This window comes from Hyperolius riggenbachi, chromosome 8, assembly GCF_040937935.1.
Source record: "Hyperolius riggenbachi isolate aHypRig1 chromosome 8, aHypRig1.pri, whole genome shotgun sequence".
NCBI classification, from domain to species: Eukaryota; Metazoa; Chordata; class Amphibia; order Anura; family Hyperoliidae; genus Hyperolius; species Hyperolius riggenbachi.
The window spans coordinates 77,563,351-77,580,330 of record NC_090653.1 but is presented as its reverse complement, the minus strand read 5'-3'; the positions used below and the strand labels follow the sequence as shown (position 1 = coordinate 77,580,330).

General features: G+C 45.4%; 1 protein-coding gene across 3 annotated transcripts in view; it reads right to left on the bottom strand.

Annotated features, from left to right (window-relative positions):
- Positions 1–16,980, bottom strand: part of ZC3H4 (zinc finger CCCH-type containing 4) — a 59,510-nt gene that overhangs the window by 33,379 nt on the left and 9,151 nt on the right. For all 3 annotated transcript variants that reach the window (XM_068250731.1, XM_068250732.1, XM_068250733.1), the window contains exons 2-3: positions 2,996–3,206; positions 520–630 (exon numbers count right to left, since the gene is read on the bottom strand). In XM_068250731.1, the coding sequence (XP_068106832.1) occupies positions 520–630; positions 2,996–3,206 (322 nt within the window). The remainder of the gene's footprint in view (positions 1–519; positions 631–2,995; positions 3,207–16,980) is intronic.

Below are 16,980 nucleotides of genomic sequence, written 5' to 3'. Positions count from 1 at the left end.
AGAGCAGAGACATGTGGCTGGGACTATGCAGGGAATCCCCAATGTTGCGGCGGGTCGGCGGTTTGCATCGGCGGGCGATCATCAGTTGGGGATTCCCTGCCTTTGCCGTATAAGACGCAGGGACTTTTTCTCCCCATTTTTTGGGGAGAAAAAGTGCGTCTTATACGGCGAAAAATACGGTACTTGATATCAAATCCCAACTCCTAGGATGGTTGGTACAAGCTTAGTCCTATAGCTGAGCAACAGATGTTAGTGACTTCCTCTCACAGTATTGGCCTGAACAGCACTATAGATCTAGGGACATTACAGTAAAGGGCCTACTGCCTATTCACATCGCCACTTCTGTTCTCAATTTCAAAATCCCTTGATGTGGAATATAAGAGAAATACGTTATGTAAATTAAATGCAGTTACACACACACACACACACACACACACAACAATCCACTCATAAGAATAAAGATCTCTGTATCAGTGGTTGCTAAGCAGAAGATCAACGTGAGTAGGCCTATTCACTCACCGGATGGTAGGACGGGCTGTATTCGCGGTATTTTCGATGACTCTTCTCACTGGGGCTGAAATCTGAGTCATCACTGTAGTCAGAAATGTCTTCACTAGATGAGGCATGGCGCTGAAGAAAGAAAAAAAATGAAGTCCATAATTACATAGTTTTGGGCTAGAGAGATATTTTGTCTAACTTTGACAAACAAGACTGAACTAAGGGCTTATTCACACTATACAATGCTTGCACAAAAGCGATTTTGCACATGCACACCTGACGTACGGTATGCAGATTGCAGCAAGTTAAAGTGCAGAAGCCGCAACAAAAGAGAACCAGACGAGAAGAAGCATGTTGTACGGTAAAATGTTCCTGGTTGCGTTACATCAGAATGCTCAGGAATGCACAGCTGCACTGTGAATGGTAACATTTAAGGTAGCCATACACTGGTCGATTTGCCATCAGATTCGACCAACAGATAGATCCCTCTCTGATCAAATCTGATCAGAGAGGGATCGTATGGCTGCCTTTACTGCAAACAGATTGTGAATCGATTTCAGCCTGAAACCGATAAACCATCTGCTGAGCTGCCGCTGTTGCCTGGCTCCCGGCATCTTCTCCGCATCACCTCCTGGCTGGCATCTTCTCCGCATCACCTTCCACATCACGACATTCGGCATCCGCGTATAACTGTCACTCCAGTGACAGCGGAAGTACAAATAGAGTGCCCTCTATTTGTACTTCCGCTGTCACTGCAATGACACAGGAAGTTATACACGGATGCCGCCGGATGCCGTGATGCGGAAGGTGATGCGGAGAAGATGCCAGCCGGGAGCCAGGAGGTGATGCGGAAAAGATGCCGGGAGCCAGCTTCAGGTAATGTATAACTGCGCCGATCGTATGCCGCTAGCGATGCGCTCCCTACCCGCGGGCGATCGACGGTAATTTCCCGCACGGAGTGATCGACGGGATCGATCTATTTCGGGACGAAATAGATCGAAGTTTAGCATGAACGATGTGACAACAGATTCGATCCCAGTGATCGAATCTGCTGTCGATCGGCGGGTAATCGGCCTAGTGTATGGCCAGCTTAACACCTATGGACTTTCATGTTACTATGCAGAGCGCACAGAGTGGGAATGACCCCATGCAGTGCATATTGTGTGAATGAGCCTTCACAACAGTCAGCAAAGCCCCACATCATCCAATGAAATGCAAGCATTTTTTGGTGGAGCTGTGGGAAAGACTTTCCTGACACCAGTGTCGGGGACAAGGTAATGTAATGAAGTGGTGGGCAGCTTAAATAAAATTCCCAACAGCATAACAATAACTTTCACTGACATAGTGTGTACTGTATACACTCGAGTACAAGTCTAGAAATTTAGGTCTGATTTACTTCATAAAACTATAAAGGGTCAACTTATACGCGAGTCACTGGTAACACTGACTAATGTGTGTACTATTTGGGGCATCCCCATTGGCAGCAATTTACCCTATGGTAAGTGATACTTTGAGAGGAAAGTAGATGCCAAGAAAACACAGGTCTGAAAGTCCTGGCCACAACAATTAACAAGGAAAGGGGCAGGGGGAAATACTGGGTTTCATAAAAGGGAGTGAATAATTGCAGCACTTGGGGGCCTGGAGGAGGTATTGGCTGCAGTTAAGGGACAGGAGGAATTATTGGCTGCAATAATGTATGTAGTGCAGTAATTAACCTCTCCTGACCCCCAAGTGCAGCCATTAACTTTGCTGGGTAGGCTTATACTTGAGTCAATAAAAAATTCCAGCTTAAAGGACTTACGAGCCGAAATGTAAAAAAAAAAAAAAGTTCAGTACCTGTAGCCAATTTGAAAGCATGGAGGACGCCATCCGGCGCGGATGGCGTCCTCCATGCTTTCAAATTGGCTACGGGTACTGAACTTTTTTTTTTTTTTTATTTTACATTTCGGCTCGTAAGTCCTTTAAGCAGTTCCGCCGAGCCGCGGCCAGCTCAGGCGGACATTTTAGAGGAGGCATGAGAGCCCGACCCGGGCTGTGGGGGTCAGGAGCTGGCCCGGGGGGCTATTGAGCAGCGGGGACCCAGCAGAACTGCACGGAGGGCGCGGATGGCGTCCTCCGTGCATTCAAATTGGCTACAGGTACTGAACTTTTTTTTTTTACATTTCGGCTCGTAAGTCCTTTAAGAGGGTTGAATATTGGAGTTGACTTGTATTCGAGTATATACGGTACTGCATTTTCAGTAACTCTCTATATAGCTACATAATAGTAACCATTTAGTTGATGTAACACCTGAGAATGCATGTCTGGCATAGTACATCACCAGTACTGTAAGTAGCTACAAGGTGCACCAGATACACCAGAGACATGATCCAGCAGATAGGGACTGTCTTTGTACACTTGTCTCAGAGAAGGAGACGTAAATGTTATCCCACATAACTTATAAGAAGGCTCCTGAGGATTACTGGCTTTGTTTTTGTAGCAGAAGCTCTCTTAATACCTTGTGCTTAGATCTTCTTTTCTTCTTTGCTCTCTTCTTGTCTTTCTCCTTCCTGCGTTTCCTCTTCATCTTTCGATGTGATTTCTCATCTTCTGACTCGCTGTGAGTTTTCTCAGTCTTCTCTTGGGGAACCTCTGGCTCAGCAACCTCACGGGTAACCTCTTCCCCTCCATCATCCTCAAGCTCACCCTCTTCCAGCTCCCCATCCTCCCTAGAATGCATGGGAAAAACAAACATGAATACAGTATAGAAGTAACAATGTACACCACATATCCTGCTATAAAGTATTACAAATTCATAAGAGTTGTATTGAGCTGGAGCCCAGTGAGCTCTAATTGCATAATTTCTCTATTTTTATGAAAACTGTTTGTGTAATTTACATTACCCTTCAGGTCACTTGCAGTTCTCCTTTTCTACACCCCACTCAATCTACACGATACGATTCTTTATACGATCCGATTAAATCCGACATGTCCGATCGGGATTCGATTCAATTCGATTTGCCATTGCAACAATGGCAAATCGAATGTAATCGAATCCCGATCGGACATGTCGATCCCGATCGGATTTAATCGGATCGTAAATAGAATCGTAATCGAATCGTATAAAGAATCGTATCGTGTAGATTGGGCTTGCTGTCTAATACACACAATCGTTTATTTCCAACCTGTCCGAACTGATTTGCGATCGATTTTTCAATTGATTTTCCACAGAAGTGAACGGAAAATCGATCGGAAATCAGATCGGACAGGTTGGAAATAATCGATCTGGCAGGAAATCTAGGTTGGTTGCCATGGCTACATCCTAATGCTAGACCAAAAAGAATTAATCCTGTCAGATTGGATTTTTATCTGAGAAATATCTATTTTATGGTAAAAGAAGACTTAAAGGGTACCAGAGACAACTAAGTAAAAGTTTTATACTCACCCGGAGCTTCCTCAAGCTCCATAAGCACATGTGAGTCCCTCGCCATCCTCCTACAGTCTGCCGTTCAGCCGCAATCAGCCCCGGTAACTGGTTCAGTTGCGTCAGTCCAGGTCTTTTGGGCATGCGCGGGAGGTCCAGTACCCAGGGCTTATTGCGGCTGAACGGCAGACTGTGGGAGGACGGTGAGGGGCTCATAGGTGCTTATGGAGTTGGAGGAAGCTTCAGGTGAGTATAAAATCTTTATTTACAGCCGTTTCTGGTTCTCTGTAAGGTTCGTACACACGTCCAACAAAGTGCACGACCAACTCCAAGACATGCCCGACCCCATGATAAACCATTACACGACTTGTACTTTCCATACACCAACCAGCTGAAAGACCAACTCATTTACATACTGCAAGCTCAACCAAAAAAGCACGTCACTCAAATGACTTGTAGACACGTGGCAAAAATGCACATTATCAGCCCAACAGTCGTGTGAGTTGATCCTCCAGATGGATCGTGCAAATCGCCTGCTGTAAGATGCTCGTCTGGTCGTTTGCCATGCGTACACACACCTGATTGTCATCCAACAGACCAAAATCTGGCATCCCCTCCCTAGATAAGTATCTGAATTGATGCTATGCAAACCTCACAAGTTTGCTTTAAGGAAACAATAATGTGATTGCTCAGGATTGATTGGGTCCACTAGCTTCTCTTTTATAGCGAACTGAATAAACTGATCTGTTTGCCCATTGTAAAATCTTTTAAATCCCAGATTTATATTCTGACATTACATGGTGACATTTTTACTGTTGGCAGGTGATGTAGCTGCTGCATGCTTTTTTGGCAGTTGGAAACAGCTGTAAACAGCCATTTCCCACAATGCAACAAGGTTCACAGACAGGAAACTGCCAGGAGTACCACGGTCCTAGAAGTTTCTTGTGGGAGGGGCTTAACCACAACATCAGTCATACAGCGCCCCCTGATGATCTGTTTGTGAAAAGGAATAGATTTCTCATGTAAAAGGGAGGTATCAGCTACTGATTGGGATAAAGTTAAATTCTTGGTCGGAGTTTCTCTTTAAGGACCAGTGCCTGCTGGTACCAAAAAATGGGGCTTGCCGACGAATCACCACTCACCCATCGCCATGACGGCAGAGCCCGGCGATCCGGTCAGGAGCAGATTTTATCGGCCCTGACCCTGTGATCAATGTGAGCCAATTAGATTTTTTACAATTTCATTGGCTCCTGACCAACTCACAGAGTTCTGTAGTCATAGTGACGGCAGAGTGAGGGGCCTGTGGCAATGGAGAAATCAGTGAGATTGGAGGGCCCGTACGGAGCGTTAATTGAAATCTACGCCATTGCAGGAATAAGCAGCAACAAACATGACATAGATTTCAATTAGAGAGTTCAGTTTTAAATTACTGTAAATGTTTTCAGTGATTTGTACCAGTTTCTGAATTTTATATTTTATGAAGCCTTGACAAACCCACCATTACCTCAGATACTCACTATAAACTGAAGTCACGTAACCTTTGCTTTTAAAGCTTTAGCTGACTCTATACAGACATTCCAACATTGTGGCTAAATGCTGGTGAGCAGAATAACATGAGTTTCTCTCTAGCTCGGGGAATTAGAATGTGCCGTTTTTCCACTGCAGTTCCCAATTCTGCACTTCACGGTGACCTTTGTAGAACCAAAGCAAGGGGCCTCTTTCTTCTGGCTGCATTCATTGTCATGTAAAGTATATGAAAGATCCAGCAATGAGAAAAAGACCCCTTTGAAATGGTGGAGCTGAGAGCTCAGCGTTTGTAGTTAGGATGCCTGAACTGTCCAAGAAACTGGTGATTTACAACATTTCTTGTAAATAAAAATACTTTGTAATTCAATTACAGCACGATAAAAGATCTAAACTTCTTAATTCCATTAGTCAAATGTTTAACAGTGGCTTCATCTACTGATTTTGCAGCCGCCATGTGGGATGCAAGCTGAACAACGGTGAGATAAAATATGAAGGGGCTTTCCCAGAAACAAATAAATATGTTTCTGCTTACCGGCACCTAGGGGTATTCCACAGCAATCCTCAAGGAGGAGGTGTTGGGAAATTTGGGTGCAGGGTAGAGCCGAAAAACTGCTCACCCTGCTCCTGCACAAGTCCCAGCGGCTTTAAATACCATTTCCCCTCTAGGCCGCAACGGACTCAGAGGTAACACCAAAATTCAGCTTCCAGCTATTGCTGCCGCCAAAATGACATTGTCTTTATTATAATTTGGGCGCCGTGACTGAGCGTCGCTATCGCCGCACTTCCCATTATGGCCTGTGGCGCAGCCGAAATTTCCACCGCGGTTTTAGCCTGATTTTTCCCACACCACAGGATGTGCAAAAGACCACTATATATTTTGTTTGTGCACTATTTTGTATATGCCAAACTTGTTCCCGTAGTCCAGGCCCAAATGATGTACAGACAGGTCATAAGGCTACAGCCGAGACACACACTGTGAGCTATAGTGCCAGGAAGAAGTTATGGCTTTCAGGGTTGTGGGGAACGTGGTTGGTGGCTGGGGTAAGAAAGGAAACATTTAATTCAGCCACTAATTGTCACTGAGCGATCCAGAATGCTCCATCATTAAATGACCTTGGGAGACACCTGCTCTAATACTAGATTGTTGGCAGAGACTGTCCTGACCAGCTGCCTTGGAAAAGAACAATCTAATCTTGGTACAGGAGCTAAAAACCTCAGGGCTCGTTCCCACTATCGCGAATCCGCATGCGTCCAACGCATGCAGATTCGCACATGTAATGTGAGTGGATGGGGCTGTTTCCACTCCTGCGGTGGCGTTGTGCGTTTTTTGTTGCGGAGAAAAAACGCACAAAAGAGGCAACGATTTCGCCTGCGTCGGGAATCCGTGCGAATCGCCGCTAATGTATTTAATAGTAAAAACGCATGCGGTTTTTACATGCGTTTTTACCCGCGATTCGCGTGCGATTTCGCACCTTTTCCAATGTTATTTTGCCCTGGCAGTGTCATGGTTAATTTCGCATGGCACCCTGCCATGCGAAATCGCACGCGAAATCGCGGGTAAAAACGCATGCAGAAACGCATCCGCATGCGTTTTTACAAGCGTCGGAATGCCGGCGAATCGCGTCGCAACAGTGGAAACAAGCCCTCATATGAGAAGGCTTTCTCCTATTTTATGTTGCTATCATTACATCAACTTTTCCCTCTGCTAGGTTTACATTGATACATCGGTACTGCACATGTGCATAAATGTAATTTTCTTATATTAGAATTGATTTATACAACAAAATAGAGGATGTTGGCACATTATAATAATATTACTATAGGCACTCTAGGTAAGATTTTGCTTTTTATAATAGGAAAGTCAGTCACACAAGAAAGGTTAAAGAGGAACTTCAGCCTAAACAAACATACTGTCATTAAGTTACATTAGTTATGTTAATTAAAATAGATAGGTAGTATAATCTCTCACCCACCCTGTTTTAAAAGAAAGGGCAAATGTTTGATTTCATGATGGCAGCCATCTTTTTGGTTGAAAGGAGGTGACAGGAAGCATGAGACACAGTTCCAACTGTCCTGTGTGCTGATCACCCCTCCCAGTTGCTAGGCAACGTGAACAACAACATAGGAAATCCCATCATGCTTTGCACAGCATCAGGGAAAAAAAGCCCGGGCAGTTTTTTTTTATGGGTGGAGCTTAGCTAAAAATGCAGCAAAAAATGATGCTTTGGTAAGAAAAACAAAGTTGTGATGCTGTGAAACTGTTAAAGAAACACCAAGCCTTTTCAGTTCTGCTGAGTAGATTTTCAGTCCAGAGGTTCACTTTAAGAATGTTTGTGGCTGGACTTTTGCCTTAGTACATTAATAATATCTTCCAATAGATCATGCTACCACAGCAGTTCATATCATGTGCTGGGTCAATGATATGCTAATATTTCTGGCATGCATGCAAATAAGAACGTGGAAAACAAGAAGCAAACCGACCAAACCTTTTCAATTACCATATAAATCACAAATTGTTTTGCCTCATCTGATCATATTAACACCATGTTTAATAAACCATGCAACAACATGGAAAATTCCACAGGGATGAGTCTCAGAGGACAGCTTGGATCGCTGTACTTTTACTCTAGAGATGGGCAGGTACACAGAGAGGGGATTACAACTCAGGAGTGTCATGCTGGAAATACACCCACGTTTTTCCGCTTGATAGATAGGTTCGATGATAGGTTCGATAGATAATTTCCAAAATGTCCGATATTCCTTCCGATCCTTTTTTAGGTAAATTTCTCATAGAGGTGAATGGAAAAAGATAAGAAAAAATTAACGGAAGATACGAGAATTGAGTGGAGAATCGAGAAGAAAAAAAACAATCGGATAAAAAAAATTGAGCGGAAAAACACATCGTGTGTACCCAGCATTAAACAGATCGGGTTGCGGAGGGAGGGAGAGGCATGTGAGAAATCCTGCATGAAGTAGTTGGTTATAAGGGTGGTGCAGAGGAGGAGGTCATTTGCTCAATACATGCTTTTAGGATGGCTTCTGGAAATTAGCATGGAATTGCATGGTGGAGCCATGTCAGCTTTTTCAGCCCGCTGCATATAAGCAATACATTCCAGATGGTTTTGTGGGATGTTCATAGACCAGTGCAGTACAGGCCACAGATTGATTACATTTCTGGTACAAAGCATTAGCAGACAAACTTTTTACTTGTATGAATATGGTTAAAGGATACCCGAAGTGACATGTGACATGATGAGATAGACATGTGTATGTACAGCGCCTAGCACACAAATAAATATGCTGTGTCCCTTTTTTTCTTTCTCTGCCTGAAAGTTACATATCAGGTATGTAAGTGGCTGACTCAGTCCTGACTCAGACAGGAAGTGACTACAGTGTGACCCTCACTGATAAGAAATTCCAACTATAAAACACTTTCCTAGCAGAAAATGGCTTCTGAGAGCAGGGAAGAGATAAAAAGGGGAATCTCTTATCAGTCACACTGTAGTCACTTCCTGTCTGAGTCAGCCACTTACATACCTGATATTTAACTCTTTCAGACAGAGAAAGAAAAAAAAAAAAAGAACAGCATAGTTATTTGTGTGCTAGGCACTGTACATACACATGTCTATCTCATCATGTCACATCAGGTATCCTTTAAAGGGTTACTTAACCACTTGAGGACCCAGCCTTTACCCCCCCTTAAGGACCAGCGCTACTTTTTATGATCTGTGCTGGGTGGGCTCTGCAGCCCCCAGCACAGATCATGTTACAAGCAGAGCGATCAGATCGCCCCCCCTTTTTCCCCCCTATGGGGATGATGTGTAGGGGGGGTCTGATCGCTCCGGTCTGCAGGCATGTTGCGGGGGGGGGCACCTCAAAGCCCCCCTCCGCGGCGAAATTCCCCCCTCCCTCTCCTACCTGCTCCCCCCGGTGATCGGGGCTGCACAGGACGCTATCCGTCCTGTGCAGCCAGTGACAGGCTGTCCCCTGTCACATGGCGGCGATCCCCGGCCGCTGATTGGCCGGGGATCGCCGATCTGCCTTACGGTGCTGCTGCGCAGCAGCGCTGTACAATGTAAACAAAGGAGACATACATCTCCTACAATTACATTTATTCACGGAGACCCGCTCCGTGATCTAACAGGAAACGGCCGCTCGCGCGAGCGGCCTTTCCTGATTAATTAGAGAGGCACCTGTCGACGCAGAACTGCGTCGCTGGTCCTCCAGCTACCACTTTGCCGCCGCACAGTATGAGTGTGCGGTCGGCAAGTGGTTAAAGTGGACCTTGCACAGGACAAATGGAAAACTGAGAAATGCACCCTAATTGTATTTAAAGAGTTTAGCCTGTTAGCCTCATTCCCCCTCACATTGGCGTCGCTAGTGCCTTTGATCCAGGGCACCGCCCACGAACCTGTTGCCACGGTGCCCCGGATCACAATGAGCGGCAGGAGGGGGCACTGGGTGGAGTGGGCATAGCGTAGTTAAAAACTCACCTCCCGATCTCCGCAGGCAGCCTTCATCTCCTTCCGACTTCCTCCCCGACGTCCGTCGCCTTGGTTACAGCCCCCCTCTTTAGGATTTCCTTTAAATGGAACCTGAAGTGAGAGGGATATAGAGGCTGCCATATCTGTTTTACTTTAAACAATAGCAGCTTCCTTGTTGTCCTGCTGAGCCTCTGATTAGCTGCATGCTTGTTTCAGGTGTGTGATTCAGACATTATTGTAGTCAAAGATATCAGCAGGATGACTGGCAACTGGTACTGTTTAACTGCTTGAGGTCCATGGGCTTACACGCCCTTAGTGACCAGGTCATTTTTTACAATTCAGCACACTGCAGCTTTAACAGTTCGCTGCATGGGCCATAAAACTTAGCACAAAAATCAATCTTGCCTCCTTTTCTGCCAACAACAGAGCTTTCGGTTGGTGGAATCTGATTGCTGCTTTGATTTTTTTTTTACTTTTATTAATTTAATTGTATTTTTTTTTAATGAAAATATACATTTTCTTTTTAATTTATCCCTCCACTCTTCCTCCCTCCCCCTGAGATCCAATCCCTGTGATTGCCTCTCATAGGCATCAGCCTATGAGAAGGATAGCTTCGTCAGACTCTCCTGAGGACAGCTCAGTAACAGAGTTGTCCCCCATACAGCGCTGCACTAGATTGCAGCACTGTACAAGCAGTTGCAGCTTTTTTTTAATATACACACACATACATACATACATACATACATACATACATATATATATAGCCATGTCCACAGGATTTGACGCCAATCGGCATAAGGCGGTCCTGGGAGAGTCACTCTGCGGCCGCCAGTTGGCAGCAGATATATACCCACTTCTGTAGCTCTGGGAAAAATCCCATGATCAGCTGAGCAACAATTACTTCAGAAAGCAGGAGCTGATTGGTTACATCATTAGGATGTGTTCCCACTACAGCGGAAAATAGACAAGTTTTTGTGCAGTTTGCCAGATCGGAAAAATGACAGTCGACAGATCCTATTTTATTCGTGTAAGTCTGCAACGGATCCGATAAGCAGACCACTCTTAAGGGTGGCCTGGGACCCCCCTCCAGCGACCCCCTCGAAACTGGCTGGTCACGGGCAGTCAGAGGCTACTACACATGCGAAGTCCCGAGCACCCTGATCACTGCGGAGCATGCTGTATTTGGGGGATGCGGTGAGGAGGCTCGTGGCTGGTCAGCTTTGAGGGGGTTGCAGCTGCTCACTAGAGGGTCTCAACAGGATGGAGCTGGCACAAGATAACTCCAGGGGACTGCAAAATGCCCCAGGTATTAAACTGCTTTTTTGTTTTTCTCTTTAGATTTCCTTTAAAAATTGTAAACAGGTAAAAAGGTAAATAAATAAAAAAATAATAATAATAATAATAATAAAAAAAAAAACTTAAAAAGGACCCTGTGCAGACGGCGTGGGCATGCATTTAAGCATACGCCGGGCGACTCTCAGCAAAGTTGCACTGTGACTACCTCTTGTGCACTTAGTACAGTAACGTGCTGCCCGTGCACAGATAGGCTGAGACGAGGATGATGGAAGCTGGAACATGCACAGACCGCATGATCTGACTAGCACTTCTGGGGTCACAGCACGACTTTGCTGAGAGTCGCTGGTCCCAATGTAATTTACACAGACCGAACCAGGGGGGAGAAAGCTTTACACAACGGGTCAGTATTACCAAGTATTCATGGGTATGCTTAAATGCATACCCCCGCCATCTGCTCAGGGTCCCTTTAACTCAGATTCAATTTATTGAAAGATACACCAAGTGTAATGTGGTCTTAGCTTATCTTTCTTTGCTTACACCTCCCTAGTGACCAGGCTATTTTTTTTTTTAAATGTAGCACCCTGCAGCTTTACCTGATCGCTGCAGAGCCATAAAACTAAGCAGATAAGCGAATATCCCTCCCCCCTCCTTTTCTGCTCACCAACAGAGCTTTCTGTTGGTGGGCTCTGATCATTTATTTTTTTAAATGTATTTATTTATTTTTTAATTTAAACTGTCTATTTCACTATCCCCCCTCCCCGCCAGTCAATCACGGCGATCCCCTCTCATGGGCAACAGCCTATGAGAGGGGATCGCAATCGGAGCCTCTCCAGGGGACAGCTGAGTGACACGGCCTTAGACCGCAGCGCTGTACAATGTAAATAGACTGCGGTTTCACCGTCTAACAGTCTACTAGTGGCAAATTTTGCAATCACTGCTGGTAGACTGATGACAGAGCGGTTAGCGTTAAGCGGTCGGGAAGGGTTAAATTTTCAGTACATCTCTGAGGTAAGCTCTTTATCCTTAACATTTTTTAAACCGTTTAAGTATTTAAATTTTTTTGGGGGGGTGCCTTCATTATTACCCACATCCCACCTATGGGGGCTGTAATTACAGTGTACAGTTAAATAGATATACTGTCCTTTTTTTTTTGTAAAAGTACTACTATATACAGGTCTCTTAAGGCCCATACACACGTCGGATTTTAGCGAACGACCCGTCGTTTGAACGTTCCGTCGTTCGGACGTTTTCGCGTCAAATCCGACGTGTGTACAGACCAGTCTTATCACCCGAACGATAGTCTGTACACACGTCGGATTTGACGCGAAAACGTCCGAACGACGGAACGTTCAAACGACGGGTCGTTCGCTAAAATCCGACGTGTGTATGGGCCTTTAGTCTCTCTGTCCCCCCCCCCCCATTTCCTTAGAAGGTGCTAACCTACTCAAAGCCAATCTACAGTATATAGCCCTCTTTAGGTCACCCCACAGATTTCTACTGGATTTAGGTCTGAGTTCTGGTGGAGATAGTCTTAAAGGGCCCATACACCTAACGATTTTCCCGCCGATATACAGCCGATTCGATCACTGACCGAATCGACTGTGAAATCGTTGCACAAACGCTGACCGAACTATCAATTTCCGTCCGAAATCGATCATTCCCGTTGATGCCCGTCGATCTGTCCGTGCGGAAGATTTCGCTCGATCGCCGGCGGGTCGTGTGTTGATAGCGGCGTTCGAATACCCGACGACCGACGCAATACAGCGACAATACATTACCTGATCCGGCCGGCGCGAGTCCCCGCTGTCACTTCTCCGCGCTGGGCTCCGAGTCTGGCAGGCTTCACTTCTTCCTGTCCGGACAGGAAGTTTAAACAGTAGAGTGCCCTCTACTGTTTAAACTTCCCCCGGCAGGAAGTACAGTGAAGCTGCAGGCCTGGAGCCCGGAGCAGACAAGAGACAGCGTAGACCAGGTGAGTCGCCCCAGCCAGATCAGGTAATGTATGCGGGCTGGCGGGCAGCTCCACAGATTGTGATCGGTTTCATGCTGAAATCGATTCATAATCTGTTTGCAGTAAAGGCAGCCATATGATCCCTCTCTGATCAGATTCGATCAGAGAGGGATCTATCTGTTGGTCGATCTGATGGCAAATCGACCAGGGTATCGCTACCTTAAAACATACTTTCTTTTGTTTTTGTTGATTCAGATGTATGCTTGGGGTCATTGTCGGGTTGAGAAGTGAAATATCTTCAGTTTTCTAGCAGACACCTGAAGGTTTTGGGCCAAAACTGACTGGTGTTAGGGAGTTGCTGTTCAATATTTTCCCCACATTTTGATGACTGTCCCCACTGTGTTCCATGGTACACCCAATGGTAACTGTTACCTTTCAACAATGAGATCCCATTGATGCTTTGTAAGCTCTGCAAACCATGGCTTTTGCTTTGGCAGGCAAATATGAGGGAAATCCTACTAGGACAGCTGAACTTTATTTTGTCTTTTTTTCTTCAAGTGACGGCAGGTGTGTACCCAGAAGTTAAAAATCAAACCAAAAGTGCTTCAACAGAATATGCTTATTTGTGCAAACAGCTTATTGTACTTTTCTATCCATTTTCCCTAACAGATTTACTTTTCAATTGCAATGTACAGGATATATGTCATTGTGTCATAATAAAGGTGGGAAAAGTTTTGAAATTACTTATTGTAGCCCCGGTTTGTACATAAAACAATGCCAGCGTGGCGGAAGGCAGCACAGTGGAAATCAATAATATTCATAAAATAATGGACATATACTGTATAATAACTAATTACACACAAGAACAAGGTAAAATCTGATTTAAATATACTTTTATTAAAATCTAGCTTCCTGTAATGTAAGTCATGCTGCACTGTTAGGCCCTCTGATCGGACTAAAGCAAGTTGGAAACTGTTAATCTGGACTCTGTAACCATTTACTTGCAGCGTGAAAAAATACATTTAGCAACGATACAAATAGAAGAAAAAAAACAATATCAACTAAATTATTATAGGCCTTTTGGTACTTATCCGTTAGCCGGGCGCATCCGTCAGGTGGCGCTAATTACTATTCCTCCTCCAGGCCGACATGGATAGTAGGGAAAGATGTAACTCTGGTGGAGTTTTGTCGCCACCTAGAGGATGCGCCCGGCCAACGGATAAGTACCGGCCTTTTTTCCCACAAGCAGCAGACAGGCAGTGAAATCACCACCTGTCAGCTGCTCCCGTCCACCAGCAGGGTGACGGACATGCACCCCCATGGAGTTGCACCTAAGCTGAGACTCTTTGCCGTATAGCAACACCGCTGCATGTCAGCGGTTTTCATGCGTGGTCTTACAACCACTGCCATTCGACTGCACTTTAATTTCACCTGAATGCCAGTCATGGGCGGCATACTGGATGCTGAACTACCAAACGAGCAGTCTAGACATTTGTGCAAAAGAGGCCTTAAAGTACTTTCCACCTAACATATCCATTCTGAGGACATGCTGGTAGAAAGTCACCCTCCAACAACTTAAGCTCCGTACTCACGGTAGATGAAACTTGGCCACGAAGGCCAACAACGGCCACCCCTGACAGCAACAGCACCCCTGCTGACCCTCACAGCCAGCAATAAGCCTGGTGAATCGCTTCGGCCAAGAAACAGCCAAGAGCATTCTTCTCCCAACTTACGCCGCGTGATGTCACTCCTGCGCCACTCCCCCAGATAGAAACAACATGTCGATAGTCTGCAGGCTAGCAACACAGCCTCGGCCCTGCAATGTTGCCCAAGGGATCGGGTGACGATCCCTGCTGGGTGATATGCCTCATACATGGCTTAAAGAGAACCGGAGATAGAGAATAAAAAAAAAAAATACACATACCTGGGGCTTCCTCTAGCTCCCTCAAGGCTTACAGCTTCCTCGGCGTCCTCCTCTGCCTCCTTGTTCTTCTGCAATTGGCCCTGGAAAGTCCTTCGGTCCAGGGACAACTATGCTGGGCAGGTGCAGAAAGCTCCTGGCGATAGGAGCTGCGTCTGTGCTGACTGGACAACTTACCGGGGCCATTTGCAGACGAACAAGTAGGCGGAGGAGAACAGCGAGGGAGTGATAAGCCTGGACGGGGCTGGAGGAAGCCCCAAGTATGTATATATATATATATATATATATATATATATATATATATATATATATATATATATATATATATATATATATATATATATTTTTTTTTTTTTTTTTTTTAATTCCTCATATCAGGTACACTTTAAGGTTGTGTACACACAATATCAATTTCATGTAGTATAAGAGCATATCTACACAATCATAGCATTCAAAATCTGTTGGCCCTCATACCGTACTAAATGGAAGTGATAAAATTGGCCAACCAAAATTGCATGTGTGTAATCTCCTTTATGCTGCTGTATTACTCAGGTTTACATACTTGATTCAACCATTGTGAAAGCGTTTCATCGTGTACAGAATTACCCTGCAGCCTCCCGGAACTCACATGTGACATTAGTGCTGAAAGTTTCAAAGGGTCATCATTTCTATTTGTTCGGCTGCTGCGGCTGATGTTTAGAATGGAGTTGTAAAAATTCAGCCCATCAACTGAAACTAAAAATATACTCTGTTCTATGTTACTAATGTTCTATTTACCATTAGTACACAACACATACAGTTAATTATCTCATAAGTTTACTTTCAGTTCAGATTGGCTTTAATATACAGTATATTAAAGCAGAAAGCTATATGAGGAGAACACTGAAGCAGCAGCAGGAGTAAGGGCTCGTTTCCACTATAGCGAATCCGCATGCGGGCACTGCACGCGGATTCGCATAGGTAATGTAAGTGGATGGGGCTGTTTCCACTTGTGCGGCTGCGGCAGCGTTTTTTGGTGCGGCAGAAATCTGCACTGCAGGGCCGTCAGATTTCGCGTGCAGAAGGAATGTGCGCGAATCGCCGCTAAAGTAACTAATCGGGAAATCGCATGCGGGGTGACCATGCGTTTTTTGACGCGAAATCACATGCGATTTCGCATAGGTATTAATGTTATTTCACTCAGGCAGTGACATGGTTAAAATCGCATACAGCCTTACCTATGCGGAATCGCATGCGAAATCGCGGCAAAAACGCATGCGGAATCGCACCCGCATGCGATTTTGTCCGCGGTGGAATGCAGGCGATTCCGCACCGCACTAGTGGAAACGAGCCCTAAGGGTCTATTTCCACTACACGCGGATTCTGGATGCAGAAAACTGACTCCAATAAATGCCTATGAGAAATCTGCATCAGAAAAATCGTGTTTAGTGGAAACAGGCTCGACTCCATGTAGTGGACAAAGCGTTTAGGGCCGGGTTCAGACAGACATCTTCCAGGTGCGGCATCTGTAGTGTCTTGTTCAGGGGCTTGCACGGGCTTTCATCAGCATCCCTTCGCGATCGGCATTTTTCGTCCCCACAGGGGGACATGAAGACACGGTGGTTAATCTACTCTGGAAGCCGAATGCAGCTTCTAGGGTCGCCTAGCACGATGGGGAAAGGAACACCACGTTCATGTAAACGACAGTAAACGGCTGATATAAACCAGTGTTCTCCCCAGGCTCTTTTAGCCGGGTGCTCCACCCGGCTAGATTTGGTGACCACCTGGCTAGATTTGGTGACCACCCGGCTGTCATCGGCTCACCTCCTCACCACCTCCTATGCTGTAAGCACAGTTGCCCTGCATTTTCAACACGCCCCACCCAGCTACTTTTTCATGCCACCCGGCTATTTCATGCCAC